The 19,296-nt window shown below is 39.9% G+C and overlaps 1 protein-coding gene across 6 annotated transcripts in view; it reads left to right on the forward strand.

Moving 5' to 3' along the window:
- Positions 1-19,296, forward strand: part of SCAF8 (SR-related CTD associated factor 8) — a 168,946-nt gene that overhangs the window by 79,799 nt on the left and 69,851 nt on the right. For 3 of the 6 annotated variants that reach the window (XM_090041681.1, XM_090041696.1, XM_090041706.1), the window contains 8 exons: positions 520-633; positions 2,549-2,705; positions 7,112-7,242; positions 7,828-7,965; positions 11,538-11,682; positions 12,277-12,357; positions 12,831-13,052; positions 15,669-18,029. In XM_090041681.1, the coding sequence (XP_089897807.1) occupies positions 520-633; positions 2,549-2,705; positions 7,112-7,242; positions 7,828-7,965; positions 11,538-11,682; positions 12,277-12,357; positions 12,831-13,052; positions 15,669-17,359 (2,679 nt within the window). In that variant the 3' untranslated portion in view covers positions 17,360-18,029. Of the gene's footprint in view, positions 1-519; positions 634-2,548; positions 2,706-7,111; positions 7,243-7,827; positions 7,966-11,537; positions 11,683-12,276; positions 12,358-12,830; positions 13,053-15,668; positions 18,030-19,296 lie in introns of those variants that run through there. The other 3 variants (XM_090041692.1, XM_090041687.1, XM_090041701.1) reach the window with 2 other exon arrangements.

Consider the following 19,296-nt stretch of genomic DNA (forward strand, 5'->3'; position numbering starts at 1 on the left):
GTGCTAACTTAGTTTGATGTTGAGTTCTTAGTCCTTAGCAGAATCAGCACTGTTCCAGGAAAAATTGGATTTTGGTATCTTATACCTTTCTGCCAAATGAATTTGGCCTACCCCAGAACAAGGTTTAGGTCTCCCAAACTATATATATATATTTTTTTTACTTCGTGTCATTAAAGCAGTTTTATATATCCAGCTTTCTACAGCTGAATAAATATGAAGACCTGTCATCAAGATTTGGCAAATGTAATAGTCTGTTTCTCTTGTTTCGTTTTAAAATGTTTACAACTATTTGCAGTGTTGAAAAGTACTCTGAAGTTCCGTTTTTGGTTAGAAACAACTTGGAACTTAGTTACAAACACTTGTTCACTAGTGTTTTGTTGTTAGTCTGCCAAGCACAGAACCTGTTAGACTGGGTTTAATTTTTTTTCCTTAAACTTGTTATTAAAAATAATTAGAATCTGTTTAGATAGTAACCAAATCATTGGTCTCAGTTTTACAAAACGTATTGTCTCTTCATAGATGATTCCCCCCAGAGGTTGTGCATATGTCTGCATGGTTCATAGACAAGATGCATATCGTGCTCTTCAGAAACTAAGCTCTGGATCCTACAAAATTGGATCTAAAATTATTAAGGTAAGCCATTTTCATGTCTATTGACATTGTCTGTGTTCACTGTAGAAGTAATTTTATTGTGATGATTGAATTGAGAGGCAAGGATTTCTTTGGGTGGTGTCTCTTACTCGATCAGCTGAGTGGTTGGCATTGAGTTAGATGGGCTTTTAAATGGAAGAAGAATGTTTTGCATTTGAAAGCTTGTCTAACTCAATTCCATTGTGCAGTTTTCCAATAAAAGAGATTATCCAGAAGAATCCTTGTGACTCACGTAATTCCTGGACTGTAATAGCTACAACATCACTCTGACACTACCACGATTTAATCTTGTGTTCAAATTCAGTTGAATTTTTTTAATCTTGCGTATGGGTTCAAGATGTGCTACATCAAGCAGAAAAATTAAGTGAAATTTTCATGCAATCTGAATTTAAGTAGGCTGCAAGGAAGTTAGAAAATTGAAGTTACACAGTCTGGTCATTAGAGCGTAGGAGCCCTAGGTTGTGTTCTTTATTACCAGTGCTTCTGGTTTTCTCGGTTTAAAAATCGCAAACTCTCTGATTTTAAAAAACCCCAAATCTGCATTTTTTCCATGATTGAAGTGAAACACCGCTATATATCGATCAACACCACTATATATTGTGTTCAATGGATGGATTGGATGGATTAGATAGTTAGCAGTTGAACACGATGTTTTATTGATATGTTTACAATTTTAAAACAATTCGGGAAACGTACCAGTGCCTCAATCATTAAAATAAATTCTAAATGCCTATATATTTTAGCATTTGATTTTGTTTTTTATCATAGAAAATCAGAGCTCCTCCTGCCCCCTTCACTCATTAGGATGTAGGTCCAGATGTGGCTGTCCCCACCCCCCACCCCGTTGATGCTTTGTGGCACTAAGCAGCCCTGATATGCTGGTGCCCTGCCCATGCCATTGCCTCTCCCTTCCAACACACAGCCCTCCAGCTCTGCTGGTGCCCCTTACTCCCAATCCACTGCCCCCTAACCTTGCTGTTGCCCCTCATTCCTGCCCCGTAGCTCCCTGCCCTGCCCTACCCTGCCACACGGGACCCCCAGCTGGCCCTGCAGAGACTCACAAGACTCTAACAGACTTCTAAAAGCATGGGTGACCCAGCCACACAGCTCCTTGCCACCCCCAAAAGACCCCCCCCCCCAACTGTCCCTTTCATCAGCTGGAGTTCTGTGCGAGCTGGCAACAATGCCCCATACAGATGCACCCCCCTACATCACCCCCACACACACCCCATGGCCAAAGACATACCTGCATTGAGCTGCCAAGTCTGCTTCCAACACTCTGCCTGCCTGTAATTGCCAGCTGTGTGTGGCAATCACACATGGAGCCTTCTGCCTCCATTTACTCTCCTCATGCTCCACTGAGCACTAAGCATCTCCTTGTGGACTGAAGTGCTACCAGCCTGCAAAGGGAAGCCCCCTATTTTCCCTTTTAAAAAGGAAGATCTGCGCGTTTCCACAGGGAACAGAAAACCCAGGTTTCTGTTTATTATACAGAGCACGTAAGCACATGATCAACTTGAAACTAGTAGTCTCATTCAGTTCAGACCATTGAGCTTAAAAGTTAAACTCAAGTGTTGTGCTCTGTATTAAAGTCTCAGGTACTAGCTTACTCTTTGATTCTTGGTCAGAATTTAGGCCTCCACTTCCTCATCTGTGAATTAGAATGTTTGACAAACCTTTATAATTTTTCAAATGACTGCTAGTGTTATAGGCCAAGCAGATGCGTTGCTGTTTTGTTCATTTAAAAATGAACTTATTACAGTTTCAGCATTCATACTTCGGAGATGAATACTGTTCTAGCAGAGAGAATAAAGTGAATGGTCTAATGGTCTACTCCTACCCTACCATCATTAAGTAGTTGACTTGGCTACATCATCCGATTTGGTTTTTATTTCAGATTGCCTGGGCTTTGAATAAAGGGGTGAAAACAGAGTACAAACAATTCTGGGATGTGGATCTTGGAGTTTCGTATATACCTTGGGAAAAGGTAAAAGTGGATGATTTGGATGGCTTTGCTGAAGGAGGCATGATCGACCAGGAGACTGTAAACACTGGTAAGGTTACTTGCTTGCTCCTTTTTAATAATTGGAAATGGTATTTCTTTTCTGTTATCCTTACCCTTTAAGGTATTTTTTTATAAATAATCTTACTGGCTACATTTTATACACGCAAATAAAACTGAGATCAGAAACTTGTACAGGTAGTCCTTGGATTTACAACACAATGCAGTGCCATGCCGACAGCAGTTGGTTCCTAAAAACTGCATCTTAAGTCAAAACATTGCAACTCGAAACCAATTTTCTCATAAGAAACAATGTTATAAATGGGGGATTGGTTCCTGAACCAAGGCCCAATACCCTATTTTCATCAACAATACCCCAGAATTTTGTACTCGATCAACTTTAAATGAGTGATATAGCTATATTAACGTATGTATAATTGTAAATAGAAATCGTTGATTTGGAAGGGCTTCTTTGAGGTGAATTTGCTGGACTTTTTGAAAGGCTCTTGGCTGGAGTTTCCTCAGAAGTCTGGGCTGCAGGTTTTTCTGGAGTCTTGTCTGCTTTCTTAAAGAAAGTGTCCAGGGAAGTTTGGACAGATGTTCTCTAGGGAGATGAGCAATGCAGTGAACATGCTTGCTGGTGTGACATCGCATCAGGTCAGGTGTTGTAAAGTCAAGTCGAGGACTACCTGTATTGCAGTTTGAACATCTGTCACTGCAAGTAGTACTACTGTACAGTATCCACATTCAAGTATATTTTAGAAGCCTCTCCCTTTCCAAACCCTTGTTTAAATAGTTTTAAAACATCTATATTCTCCTCCAGATGCGTGGTCTAGGAATGATCCTGAGAATAAATGATCCACTAATTTCCCTGCATTTAGAACAAGACAAATCTAAGAATTAAAGATGCCAGCTTCCAGGCAGATATGCAGGAAGTAAGATTTTTCTCAAATTTCCCTTTTTGAGATTTAACGAAGCACTCTTTGGCCTAGAAATATACTTATCTGTGGTACAAAATAACAAACAAGACTGTCTATTACTAGACTGTGATTCACTCTGAGGTGTATATTTATAACGGGCAGATTATGTTGGTCCCCATATTCACATAGAATATGTTGTTGCAAGAATAATAAGATGGACGACATAAACCATTACCATATTTTCTCTTACAAACACTGCACCTTGCCCCCTGGGAATCAGCTGGGAAAAATTGGCCGGTGCATTATTTTCAAGGCAAAGGCTGGCTATGGGTCTAGAAATTTGGTAGGAAGAAGTGGAGTGGAATAGAGTGGTGGCAGCATTAATTGTCATGGCTGTGGTACAGCACCGTCTTTCCCCTGTGTCTTCCTCCGCTTGTCCTCCTCTCCTGTCATCAAATTTCCAGACCCATGGGGAACTTTGCTCACCATCATGCCATACCAGGCTGGTGCGTGGGCTTGGCCAATGGCTAGGCCCAGTACATTGATTCTGGAGGCATATGTAAGTTTGAACCCAAAATGCGAAGTCCTACACAGCACACTGGCTCCAGGGCCATGTGCTGGGTTGCACTCAGCATGTAGCTCTACGCCCTGTACTAGCACAGCTACACCAGGATCCCCATGCAGCTTCAGCTCCAGTAGTGGCCAGACTGAGCTCCCCAGCCCTGGAAACCCAGACCTCAGGTACATATCTGTTACGTAAGGTGAGATCTTTTTTCCTCCTTGGGGCCTTCCCAAAGTAGGATGCATATTATATTCAAGGTTGAGTTATGTGAGAAAATACAGTATTTGTAGCCTGTCTTGTTCTTTGAAGAAATAATAAAAAAAAAAATGAATCTCAGTTAATAGAAAATTTTAAATGCTAAAGATGGAAAAAAAAAAAAACTTGAGAAAATATTGAGAGAATATTTCACTTCTATAATGCATTACATCCTGTCCTATACTCCCAAGGTGTATTTGCATTACTTGCACAAAGAATAAGGGTCAAAATCAAGTGGCATTCCCCTTTTTTCCTTTATTGCTCACTGCTTCATTTTATCTATTTTTGTATCAACATGAATTACATTCTTTTCAAACTGGTAGAATGTGCGATCTCAATGCATGCTTTTAGCAGAAATTATAATTTATGTAAATTGTATGGTATAGCTATATTCTGTTTACTTTATTGTCTGATTTTAGCAGAAGATGTAAATAAAACTACTACTGAGATAATAACAATTAACATTTCATAAACTAGTTTTCAGTTTTCCACATATACTTGCCAAGTACCCATACAGATATTAGTTGATGCAAGATTTACAGTCTGGTTGTAGCCCTTCTGAAAAATCTGATACGCTAATTGTCATATATAAAAATAAAGGGATGAAGCAGTAATTTGGATATTCCATTGTTGTTTCAGACTCTTGGCAGAGGCTTTCAGTATTATTTGAGATTTGACTTTCCAAATTGCATATGTTGGCTTATAACCTATTATGTATCTTGGATATTGACACTGAGTTTGCAGAATCTTTCTTTATGTAATTCAGATTTGATGAAGAATGCCTTGCATTTGAAAGCTTGTCTAACTTCATCCAAAACTTGCAGTTGGCCCAATAAAAGATACCACCCAGGAGAATTCTTGCCCTCTCATACATATAACTTACAAATTCAGTTTGGCATTGAGAAGTCTATATGATATGTATGTATCTAATCTCTGCCAGAACTGTAAACTCCATTGGGAGTGAGGACTTGGTTACTTTTCTTCTGTTTTCAATGTACAGTAAGATAAAATCCACAGGATGTGACAGGGGAAATGTATATACCTGGCATGGGACTAACAGTAGAAGGTTGTTATACCTTGGTTAGCCTTTCAAATAGAGTGAAAATATGGATTTTACCAGGACAGAGCAGTTTTTTTTATGTGTTATTCTGGTGGGATGTAACTATTAAAAAAAAAAAAAAAAAAAAAAAAGTGAATCGCCTGCTTGGTAATCACTGGGGTTGATCAGGAAGTCACCTGACAGGGAAGCTGGAGCTGACTAAGGAAAAATATTTTTACCAGCTATTTTAGCTTGATCAGGAGAGTTCTGAATGCAGAGGTCAGAAAGAGACTTCGGAACTCAGAGAAGCCACCTGAAGGAGGAAAGGATTCTCAGCTCCTGTTTTGGACTCTGACCTGAGCCTAAAAAGTACTTGGGAATAATGAGGGGAGTGATGCAAGGAAATGCACACAGGTGTTTTTATTGTTCTTTATTAATCTGTGTAGGTTTTTTTTTTTTTTTTGTTAACTGAAGTGAGGAGTGAATTTGTTTTTTGAAACCCCTTACAAAATCTTTGTGCATATTTTCATAAACTGGTACGCATTCCTAAAGAGAGAAATTACATAAATCCCGAATGCCCATAAAGTTGAGCTCTGGGAAACGTGCTTAAACTAATGGGGAGTTAACTCTAGTTCTGGGAACAACTAGAGTTCTAGTTCTGCTAAGCACAACAACCTCTGGTGAGTGTTAGCTAAAGAAGCTCTACCAGGCTCATGGCAGATGTTTGATGCCAGTCTTTAGCACTGGAAATGAAATTTAGATATAAACCAATATTACAGCTTTTATCCAATACCTTGTGTTTAAAATGCTGACTTCATTTGTTTTGGGGCAGGTAGAATAATGTTTTTTGAGTATTTTCCCTTATTTCATGTCAGATTAGTCTTTTTGGAAACAACAGTATAGAAGAAGCTATTGTATTCTTTATATATCCTGAGTCATTTATAACACGACTGCTAACTTTACTTTAAGTTGATATTTTTAAAGGACTCAGATTCTTATAGGGCAGCTTTTAAATAGCATGCCCCAATATATTCTTCTTCTCCTCTTACATCCCTTTAAAAAATAAGAGATTTTACCCTGCTGCTGTTTGAGAGCCTTCTTCAGCAAGAGAAACAAGTGTTTTAGAAAACAGTAAACTAAACATAGACAACGTTTTATATTACTTTCATCTTTTGTTTTTTCTCACACTCACGCATGCACACAGACTAAGCTTTCATGGTATTGTAACTGCTCTTCATAAATCAGTGAATGAAACAAGCTTTTCAAGTTGACAGTAGATTAGAACCTGGATACTTCACAGGAGTAGGTTTCCAGCCTACTCTGAAGAAGAGGGTTTGCAGATCAGCCAGGGGGTTGCAAAGCAACAGCAAGAAGCTGTATAGAACTGCCAAGGTGCTCCAGCTGTTTGCTCAGGCTTTTATTTCAGAGGATGCCATTTTTACAGTCATCTGGACAGGACTGCTGATGAGCTCTAGCTGAGTGGAGGAGCAATGTGTTTAAAGTAGAAGCCATAGCAAACAGCTGAGCATTTTGTCCTTAATTCAGCAACCTGCTGCCAATTAAGTGGGTTGCCAACCACCCAGTTAAGTGCTCCATGTTCCACTTTCCTTCTTTAATGTATAAGCAGAAATAAAACATTAATGTTCATTTATCTAAAATACCCAAATATTTTTTTTATTTAGAATGGGAAACTGTGAGAAACTCAGAGGCTGCTAAAGAGACTGTCCAAACTACTCAGAGTGCAACTGTCGAGAAGAACACAGTCGTTACAACACAAACAGAAGTTTATACTCAACCAGTCACTATGCTACAGGTTAGTATTTGGTGTATTTGCATTTCTGGTTGTTTCACATGTCCTGCAACATTTCTTGTAGAGATGTATTTACTTGTAGTTAATTTTGATATAAAAAAATAGTATTTTAAGTCATAAATAGTATCAATAGAACACAGAGCAAATAGGTAAATTTATTTTATCTCTAAAATTAGTAAACTAATGCCCAGAATGAGAATTTATGCTTGAATTGAATATAATTGTGCATAATTGTTCTGTGAAATCTTAACATAAATGTTGCTGATATAGCAAATGTTATAAATTTGAAATTCCAATCAAATTTTTCTTAAAAAGAAATGAACAACTTACTAAAGCAATTATCTATATATATACAAAAGTGCAGTGGCCCCTTTTTGTCTGCTTTGACCACTTTTCCTTCCTTTTAGTACCCTTTTATAGTACATTGTGTTCCTATATTTTGAATATGAATTAAAGTGATTTCTCTGATATTTTGGGGAAGTATTAATACCATATTTATTTACATAACACACGCATCCTTTTCTGAAAAATCAGCCCTTCAAATTTGGGGTGTGTGTCTTAAATGGGGAGGCTGATTTTCTTTGCTAGGACTTCGCTGCATGGAGGCGTGGAAGGATGACTGCCAGCTTCCCAGTCCCTGCCAATAGGAGGGAGTGTAGTCCAAGTCCTTTCACAGCTGCACTCAGATTGGCACCAGTTTTTGGCAAGTTTTATCCTATAACAAGGGTATGTAAGGGTATGTAGTACTGAGGTGGCACATGTGCCAATATATGGGTAATGAAATGGTATGTTTAACCTTAGAATGAAGGTTAAATGTCTGAGTTATTCACTTTGATGTCCCTTAAACAGAAAATTTTTTTCACAAGAAATGTCTTTAATTCATTAGTTCAGCTATCTCACAGTTTGTTGGATTCTGTTATATTTTTAGCATATTTTTATCTTTGTTCTCTTTTACTTGCTACAATTTTACATTTCCAGTTGAGTCAAAGGCATCAAGGAAAAAAAAAATTACAGAGCACCGTCAGGTTGCCATTATTAATTGCACCAGAATATTTTTTTGCTTTATAATGAACTCATAAATGGAGCACCTTTGCAGTCTCAGTTCCCTTACAGTAGCAGATCCCTCCTTCAGTGTTAATAGGTTTGCTCTATCTCTCTTGAGTAGAATAATGTTTCTGCCAGCTGTTGTGATCCCTTTAGTAGGTTATGTAGGATGCATTTGGTGTTTTCATTGAATCTCTGTTGAGTGGAGCTCTGCAGAGCTGCCAGAATATGTGTATGTATAGGGTGGCAGTGGCACCTGCTCTCTGCTGCCAGAAGTTCTAATAGCACAGGGAGGGCTAAACTATAGGTAAAAGGTCAAAGATTTGATTTTTCTGTCCCTCTCTTTTGGCATTAGCAATCTGGACCTTACATTTGGCAGATTTTTAATGTACAGTATTTACTTAAATCTAAGATGACCCTGAATTTAAGACACCCCAATAATTAGAGAATGTGTGTATGTATGTACGTATGTATGTATATGTATATCTGTACTTTTGCTAAGTGTTGCAAAAGTATAACGCATTTATAAAATATGAAAATTTTATAAATGTGTTATACTTTTTCAGGTATAGAATCTAATTATCAGAAGTTTGTCTAAAATGTGTCCCCTTCCATTGCTACAGCAGAAAAAATAGTGGCTAGAAAGGGGGTCAGATGGCCCTTTGCCCTGTCCTGCCAATTTTTCCCCAGTAGCCCTGTCACTGCCTTTACTGTCAGACCCTACTCAGGCTCTCTTCCATCCCTGAGCATGTGGAAGTAAGGAACAAATTTGAAATGTAAGGGACCAAAAAGCACCGACTTAAAAATAAACATATCTGAAGTAATTTGCATATATGGGCATCCCTAAACTTAGTTTGTCCAGAATTGATGCATTTTACCTTTTTTTGTAAAGTGCTGTAAGCTTCAGCACAAGGTACTCCATCAATACACTTTTGAGCAGCATTTTTGTACCTGCTTATACATAGTACAAACTATGCGTGATATTAGTCCAAAGGCAAAAGGCTCGTGCTTTATAGCTCATTGATCTGGGCCCCAGAAGAGTGAACAGTATTTCAACCCATGGTGGCCCCACATTCCACTGCTCAGTAGTGTGCGTATTCCAAATTTTCCTCCCCCCATGCACGCGCGCCTACACACACACACACACACACACACACACACACACACTCTCTCTCTCTCTCTCCCTCTCTCTCTCTCTCTCTCTCTCTCTCTCTCTCTCTCTCTCTCTCTCTCTCTCTCTCTCTCTCTCTCTCTCTCTCTCTCTCTCTATCCCCCCATGTGCTAATTAGGCCACCACCCATGATTGGATCCGGGTGTTCTCATCAAGAGTCCTGATATCCTCCAAAAAAATATATATGCAGATGAAGAGTGAGGCCACCTGGTCTGGCTCCACCTTATGGAAGGTGTGACCACACTTATCACATGAAATGGCCTAAGTGTGAGCATCCCTCATCTACAAAAATGTTTGGTGATGTTTGCTAGACATTTAAGTCTGAAGAAACACAAATCATTGGGAATAAAAGGCACTGCTCAGCAGTGGAAAGTGAAGAAGTCAGAATGTATTCAGTGTAGTGGTTCCCCACGAGTTGAAAGACTTGCAGCTGAGGGGGACTGAGCAGAGTGGCCACTGCATCTTGTTGAGATGGGCTGCACTAACCTAGCCTTGTTGTAGGTTCCCAGCAGTATGTTGACGCCCAGTACATGCTGTGCATTTTACAGACATGCTCAGTGTTGGCTGCATTGCATCAATCTCATAGTTGGTTTCCATTACTGAGCACATGCTGCATGTGGAAATAGTTTTAATGATAGACAGTTATTTAAGGATGGAGGTTTTCTTGTATGCAAATGTAAGACATGGGGCTTTCCCCCATGCTTATTGGTGGGGGAGAGGAAACTGTCTTATATTTGAGTAAATACAGTAGTATGTATGTAAATTTTTTTTTTTTTAATTTCTGCACCAGCAAAACTAAGCGAGAAGTTGAAGCATCATCTTTGTTGCTGGCAAACATTGAAGTCAGTGGGATTACATGTACATAAATTTGTGTAAATGCTTGTGGATGTGCAGTCTAAATTCCAAATATAGGGGTCCTTTATCAATGTTTGTAGATTCTTCCCTATGTTATTTTGGGCAGAATTAAGCCTTATGTATCCTTTACAGAGGGGGCATGAAACTCATTTTGCCTCTGTGACTGGATCCAAACCACAGGGCTCCTCACAAGGCAGATGCAGACCCATCTTCAGAAGTGGAATGAGCAGTGTCAGGAAACTGGGGGGTTAATGCTACCATTGCTCACCCTGATACTGCCAGAACATATCCCCAACAGGGCTCTCTAATCCAGAATTCAGTGGTGGGCTCTCTCCTGCTTACCCTGCCCTCAAATTCAGATGACATGGCTCCATTTGTCATATGTATGACAAGCAAGAGAGAGAATGCAGCAAACTGTATGTTACTTAGCTGAGTCTGCAAAGATGGCATATTGAAAAACAGTTACTATGTTTGTGGACTGAGAAACACTTTGATATGAAAATCACATAGAAACAAAAATACTGGTAATATTATACTGTTTAAGACACCTTGGAAAGAAAAGCTATATTCCCAGCTGCCAACCTTGCAATTTTTCCCTGGCCACTTCTGCATTTTGGTAGAATTAGATTTCAAAGATTTCATAGACATCAGGGCTGGAAGGGACCTCGAGAGATCGAGTCCAGCCCCCTGCCCAAAGGGCAGGAAGTCAGCTGGGGTCATAGGATCCCAGCAAGATAAGCATCCAATTTACTCTTGAAGGTGTTCAATGTAGGTGCTTGAACCACGTCTGCTGGCAGACTGTTCCAGACCTTGGGAGCTCGGACAGTAAAGAAATTCTTCCTTATGTCCAGCCTGATGTATACTATATGTATACTATATACCATTTGACTTTGGTATAATTAAAAAACACAAGGAATAATTTATTGCAATATTGTTTTTTCAATTTTAATTTCTTTTTATTTCTTTTACATTGTTATTTTCAGTATTAAGTAAAAACACCTTGTAATTTACTTGAAGCTACTACAGAATTTTCATTCTGCTGCTTCAAAATCTTGTAATTTGTCGTACTTACCACGGCATACAGAGGCTTTGATTATAATTACTGCTTTCATTTAATGAGAATTGCAATCAAGTAATTATTCATCTTTCAAAGTCATTGAATAATGTAAATGTTGAAGCTTGTTTTTTTTGTTGTTGTTGTGTTTTTTTTTTCTTCCTACCAAAAAAGATCCCAGTAGCTCCAGCTGTGCCTGCTGTTAATCTAGTTCCACCAGCATTTCCCGTCTCAATGTCTGTCCCTCCTCCTGGCTATAGTTCAATTCCTCCACCACCATTCTTGCGTGCAAGTTTCAATCCTTCACAACCACCTCCTGGTAAGTTACTACATTTTATATTAACTCAGCACTCTAGATTACATGCTAGGATTTTTTCTGACTCTTAAAGTACAGGTCGTTCAACCAAGTTTAATCTTAGATTTAAAATATGAAAAAACAAAGCATTTTACATCCCCTTTTTTAAATTTGAAAAATCTTAGGATGGTTGGTTGGAACTCTTAATTTCTCCTTGGGGACTACTGATATAAAGGGCAACTTGCTAGAGGTGCTTATGCATCCTCTATACAAGAGGCATCAAACTCAACTACCTCCACTCTCTCTCTGGTTAATTCTTTCATCAGTTGCCCTCCACCACTGACATGCATCTGGGGCTCTGTATGTGGGAATTGTTGGTGGGTTCACCCTTCCTCCAGATTCCTGCTCTTTCAGGAGCTCTAGCAGCCATATCTTTGATGCCCCTGCTCTATAGCAGAGTTAGACCCCCTGGAAAGTAGTAATGTTGGCTGGTTTCCCTCCCAGTACTTATTAGTTTGTAGTGAGACATCTTTCCTGGTTTAATGCTGATTATTAGGTTCTCCTGTGACAGTTTTCAAAGAGCTAGTTGTAGTATTTTTTTTTTCTTTTGTCATATAGGTTTTATGCCACCTCCAGTCCCACCTGTTGTGCCGCCACCTGTTGTGCCGCCGCCTGTTGTTCCACCAGTAGTCCCAACATGTAAGTTGGCTTGTCAGTTTTTAGGGGTTTTGTGTTAATGTAAATCTAGCTATCTAATATACTAGTTTTTTTAACCAAGTGTACAACTTCTTGCTAACAGAAATGGGCTGATCTATGGGTTGTTGTCCAGCTGATTTACCTGTGTATTCAGAAGAGGTTTAATGGAACTTCTTAAGTAATATTCACAGATACTATATTGAATTGCTATGTTCCCAGGAGACACTGAAGACTTTTTTTTTTGAAAGAATTCTGTTATTTAGATATATTTGTGCACTTGAGGCTGAAATGTAGCACTGTTTAAGTATTTAAAATGTAATTTGAAATAATTTACACATAATTAAAATGAAAATATTTTGATTTACTATACTTTGTTTATAGTCTCTCAGTAAAGTATCTGCTACACAAAATTGACAATATAGTTTTAAAAATGCCCACTAAAGTTTTTTTTTTTTTTCCCCCCCTTTTTTCTGTAGCTTTAGTGCAGCCTCCATTACCAATTACTCAAGATACAATAAAAGATGTTCCTTTTAGTACCCTTGTTTTACCAGTTGGCACAGGTTCTAGCAATCTGGCCACACCAACGTTATCAGCTGGAAGTGGTTTTAATCCTCTTCCAAGCAGTAAACCAGAGGCAGAAGAAAAAGGATCTCATCATACTGACCTTCAGGTTTCCTCAAATGAAAATGTTAGATCTGGTAAGAAATTGTTGTCTCTACATAACTTGTCACATAAAAACTCAAATTTATAACGTTATTTTGTAAGTTGACCTTATAGGTAGAACTAGTTCTCATTATGGGATGAGCATAATTTTGAATGTGAGGCTTAGGGCAAAATCTGTATTAGCTCTGTGGATATCTCTAATTTAATTTAGGTGATGGCATACTTAATAGTTAGGCACTTGACCTCCCCCCCCTCCCTCCCATCCCCTGAAAGTGGTTTAGAGTAGGGCAATCTATGGTCTGCATGTTATGAGCTATGGATCCTTCAGGCAATGTACTGTGCAGGCCTGCTGGACAGCCGCCCCCCCCCCCCCACATCATGCAGGCCATGGACCTTCTGGCCCTTTATGCTGGTTCTGACCAGCCCTGCCCCACTCCAGTTGGACAGCCCTGGTTTAGAGAAACAGCTACACACAAGCTTCCTATATAGTTAATGGGGTGCTATTAACGGACAGTGCCAAGAGCCTAGATGCTGACCAGGGAGCCCCCTAGAGCTTCCAAATAGAAAACACAGAACCTAGCAGTATGTTTGAAGTCTTCATCTCTTAGGTTTTGGCACCTGACTCATTGTTGCATGCAGGGTGCCTCTGCTTGCAATACAGCATCCACTTCTGCTTCTAAGAGTAGATGTTCATGCTGTTGGTGGTTATAGCACAGCAGCCGGCAAAATACAGCCTGCCAGGCCATTCTGTCCGGCCTGTGGAGCCCCTAAAAAAAAATTAGTAAATTAATATTTATTTACCCCGGCTCCCTGTCGAAGCTGGCTGTAGCCAGGGGCAGTAGGACACAGAGGGGAGCCCTCAGCAGGCTTGAGCAGCCCAGCCCAGCCCCACCCTGCCCACATCCAGCCAGTTCCCTACTTTTCTGCTCCAGCACCACATGGCTGTGGCTCCTGGCTGTATCCCCAGTCCACGGAACATGGGACCACGCTGGTTGGGTGGGTGGGTGCGTGTGTGTGTCTGTAGGCACAGGGGCAGTGTGTGTGTGTGTGTGTGCGCGCGTTCGTTCGTTCGTTCGTTTGTTCATAGGATGAGTCCCACATGCACACCCCTCCATACACCTGTACCTATGCCTCCCCTTGCACTGCCATACATAAACCCTAGCTACCCTTCCCCCCCCCATACCCACCCCCCACAATATACAAGAATAAGACTTCATTTTAAGCTACTGTGCAGTCACCTCTGTGTACAGTACACAAACACATGTAAATCTGGACAAAAGCAATTTTAAATCAAATTTATGAATGTTGTAGATGATTACTTTTTACAATCTAATTTGGTATTTTTCTGGTTCTGAGGTGGCAAAACCCCTTGCTGAAAGGAGTACTTTTGGGGGCAAGGGGAGGGACTTCCGGTGGCAAAGGTCAAGCGTTAGGGGGTGGGACTTCTGGTCACAAGGTGGTGACCAGGGTGTGGGGCGGGGCTAACCATGCAGCCCCTGACAGCTTGCCAAAACTTGGTAAGCAGCCCTCCGCCCGAAATAATTGCCCACCCCTGTTATAGCACATGCCTAGGCTTATGCAAATATCATACTTACTTGCATAGAACACAAAGCTTTGTCCCCAGAATCTGACTGTGTGAGAGACAGTAAATCCTCCTGTAAACAGAGTATCCAGGAAGTGTGGCATCCCAGGAGACAATCTAGGTGAAGCAGCAGGAACTTCCTGGAGTTACACCTGTGAAGTGAGTTCTATAACCATATGGGTGCTGCTGTTGCTGCTGCCAGCCATTTCTGAATAAAGTGACCCTGACTGCTACACTTAATATTGTTGGTGTGTGTTAAGTATGCTCAGATCACACCATCTATATAACTAGGCTTGTTGGGGAACTTAAGTGGAATTTACATGCTATTCTGCCTCCTGTTTGAATTTCAAAAGAGGTGTCTAGCTGCTCAGACTAAGGTTCTTCTGTGCAGGGGTGGAAGTCGTAGTCTGCATGCATGGTAATGATGAATTTAAGCATCTAACAAGTTTTGTTGCTTGTGCAGCAGGAGTAATTTTAAATCTCTCTTTCTGTTTTAGGTATCTAAATTCCACCTAAGTTCTATCTGGTGCCTAGTTTACCAGTCTGCATCTGCCCTTAAACAGCAATAATTATCTCTTTACCATCAATTAGTTGCCATTTTCCAATAATTCATGTTACTGGAAAATGTACAAGAAATTATCCTGTACACATTTCTGTTTAAATGGGTAAATCTGAGCCAGTAGAGCCAAATAAGAGTATTTTAAGGCAGGGGGGAGTGAAAAACAAAGGTGCCAGAAAGTAGCAGCAATGTTTAGTGTAATTTTTAAAGCATTCATTCACATATTTTCTTGCAATGTCTATCTTGTAATCTTTAGTAGTGCTTGAAATTTCTTTTCACTCCCCCACTATGTAAAGATGCATAGTTTCCATGATGAAGGGCCCAGGCTTCACCACTGATTAAAATGATCTGTGGTAAGAACCCAGAACTATGACAGATTTGCATTTGTCCATTTCCAGCTTAAGTATAGGTTAGCTGAATAATGAATGGAAATTAGAGTTTGTGCTGAAAACTGTGTAGAGTTAACATTTCTGTCTACTCATAGGTTTGTTGTTGTTTGTTGCATTTCAGTCCAAAATGATGCCTCTAGCAGCTCTGGGCTTGCAGGGGGACTGCCGCCACCCAGTGTTTCCAGCAGCTCTGGGCTTGTCGGAGGACTGCCGCCACCCAGTGTTTCCAGCAGCTCTGGGCTTGTTGGAGGACTGCCACCACCCAGCATCTCCAGCAGCTCTGGGCTTGCAGGTGGAGTGCCACCACCTAGCATCTCCAGCAGCTCTGGCCTTGCTGGAGGACTGCCACCACACAGCGTCTCCAGCAGCTCTGGGCTTGCAGGAGGAGGGCCACCACCAAATGTCTCTAGTAGTTCTGGACATTTGCCAGGACCACAACCACCTATTGTCTCAAGCAGCTCTGGAGTTATGCCTGGAGTGCAGCCCCCCATTGTCTCAAGCAGCTCTGGACTACTGCCACCCAACATCTCGAGTAGCTCAGGACTTCTGGCAGGAGTACAGCCACCCAGTGTTTCAAGCAGCTCGGGGCTTATGGCAGTACCACCACCCAATGTCTCAAATAGTTCTGGACTTATGGGATTGCCACCACCAAATATTTCAAATAGTTCTGGACTTCTGGCAATGCAGCATCCCGCAGGAATTCATAACATGCCTCATTTAAATATTGGTAGTCCAAGGATGCCTGGAATGCCCCTCTTAGATATCCGTCTAGGACTTATACCCCAGTCACCGGGACCAAGATTTCCATTAATGCAACCTGGAATGCCACCACAGCGCAATATCCCTCCTCCTCCAACAATCCTTGACCCATCCCTTCATCCACCACCTAGAGGTCCTTTTCCTCCGGGGGATCTTTTTAATCAGACTGAGAGACCTTTTGGAACACCTGGGAGACAAAATATTGATCCCATTTCTAATGCAGAGAAAAGACTACCACTTGGTGGTGAGAACATTCAACAGGAAGGAGACCGAGATTATCGTTTTCCTCCAGTGGAAAACCGCGAGAATCTTAATAGGCCATCCCCAGTGGATGTCAGGGATTCTGCTGGACGACCACCAGTGGATCCAAGAGAGGGTCTAGGAAGACCTCCACTAGAGGGAAGAGAACATTTTGCAAGACCACATGCAGATATGAGAGAGAATTATGGAAGACCAGGTCTAGATGGTCTTGGTCGAAGAGAGCATTTTGGTTTCAATACAGACAAACACTGGGGACAGAGAGGAGATTATGATGAAAGAGAACATCATGCCTTTCCTATCTTTGGTGGCCCTAAAGGCTTTCATGAGGACAGGGAGAGGTTTCGGCATGTAAATTACAGGTTTGATGCTAGGAGTGGTCCCAGCTGGAACAGAGGATATGAACAAGATGCTCACAGAGATTTTGATGACCGTAGAAGACCCTGGGAAAGACAGAGGGATAGGGATGACAGAGATTTTAATTTCTGCAGAGAAGTGAATGGAAACAGATTTGGAAGAGAGAGAATGCAGAACAACTGGATCCCCCCTCCACATACAAGGGTTTTTGAATATTTTGAAGGGGCCACTTCTCAACACAAAGCTGAGAATATGACCCAGGTAAATGGTGAAAATACAGAGACAGAAAGTCAGCCACCAACTGTGCAAGTTCAGAACGATCCAGAACTTTATGAAAAACTGGCATCTTCAGGCGAGATGAACAAAGAGAAGAGTGACACAGAAGCTGATATAGAAAGTGAACCAGTGGTAGAAAGCACAGAAACTGAGGGGACATAATCATCACTCAGTAGGTAAAAGATACCTTTTGTAAAGTTGTCATCTCTCTGTAATAGATAAATGGCTGACTGGACCTTAAAAGTTCACTTTTGTCTGCCAGAATTAAGTTAATCTGATGTTCATGTTCATCTTTCACTTAAATAACTGTACAACTGACTTGTATAGACCACTGTTCTTAATTTGAACATGGTAGGTAAACGTTTTTTATTTCTCTGGTCAAACACAAACGTGTGCCCCCCAGTTGCTTTTAATTTCACAAAGATAAATAACAGCTTGTCAAATAAAGACTTCCTATGGAAGAAAATGGAAATTTTAGATACTACCATTAGGTTGGCTATGGAAATTGTTATACTTGAAACAGGTGCTGGTGTATCTTGTCCGTGTTTTAGGTTGCAGAATTTTAAAGCGTAGACAAAGCTGTGATATTTTACGTTCCTACGATTTGGCAGTAAGAAAAACCAAAAAAATAATAGTCCCAGTCATTTAAGGAGCATAATACAGAGATTAAAAGTGATTTTGTAAAGTTGACACTATAGTCTCTGTTTCCTCTAAAGTAAGTGTCTGTGATTTGTTCCTCGTACTGCAGTGGGTTAAAAAATGAAAAAAAAGTACATTTTAATGTTGGGTGCATTTTGTTTTTAGATGCCAATAAAACATATTTGTTTGATAACAGTGTTCTAGGCATTGTATTTTTTTTAAAACCTGCAAGCTATAATACCTGGAATCAGCTATGGGTACATACTTTAGCTAATTGTTGCAAAAGGTTTATATGACTCTTGTGAGACCAATGCAACAATTATGTGCTCTAGAAAGAAGCATATGCTTTTATACTGAAAATCATGCAGTCACATTAGTTTATGTATATAACATGTATGTAAATATTTGTGTAAAGTGTATGTAGATATCACTGTTTCTGTGTGTGCATGTATGTGCACTCACAGAATAATGTAGACAGTTTGATACAACTGAAATGAACGTAGGTTATAAAAATATTTTAAAAAATCTTTCACCTTCTTTAGGTAGTAAGATAAAGTTGATTTGATTGAATAAATCAAGCCTGCATATATTTTCTCACATTTGTAGTTATGTGATGCTTTTATTACTTTTAGAAGGTGGAACATGATACACTGTAATGTTTATACAGTAGGATTTTAGCTTACTTTTAAAGATGTAGCTATGCATGAAGTCAAAATTGAAGCAAATATTTGCATTGTCTTTGTTGTAATTGGTGTTCTGGAGAGATAGTGGTAGCATTTAAGTGATTTGTGGTTATTTGCTTGCAGTGAATCTCTAAAGTCCAGAATTGTTGCACGAAAAGTAAAAGCTGTTGTTGGTTTAAAAAACAAATCTACATCTTTCTAACAGAAATGAAGTGGGCTTTGTGTTTTGGTGGCTTTAATATCGAAATAGAACCTTTGAGTTAAACTGTTGAGATGAATTGGCCTCCTAGGTAAATTAGTAGCACTACTCTCTTCTGTTTCACCTGTTTTGTGTATTTTTTAAACTAGTGGTGGAAATTTGGCAATACAGCAATGAGAGCTTTTCAACTTGTCCCTTTTGCAGTACATTTTCTCTCTTGTTTCAGCAAATCTATTTCTAAATTGCACTCAAACCCAAAGCATCCTTTAACTTAGCTTTTGAGAGGGATATTTTTCTTTCTTAATAGGATGTAAGAGGAGTAGGTTACAATAAATCACTTTCCTTCTGCAGAATGGAAAATTTTTAATTCGGATAAATAAGAATTTTGTCACTTACCATTAAAGAATACTAGTTTATCAGTAGTTTGTATCATGCTTAATTTTTTTCCATCGAGATAAAGTATGATGATGTGTTTTGAGTTTTTGAATGTAGTACAGAATACATTGAATTTTAAGAGAAATTATATTTGATCATTTTTGTGATGACATGGTTCATTTTCTCAGTTCCCAGTATTTTAA

This window comes from Crocodylus siamensis, chromosome 1, assembly GCF_052110815.1.
Source record: "Crocodylus siamensis isolate JL-2025a chromosome 1, ASM5211081v1, whole genome shotgun sequence".
Taxonomy (NCBI): Eukaryota; Metazoa; Chordata; order Crocodylia; family Crocodylidae; genus Crocodylus; species Crocodylus siamensis.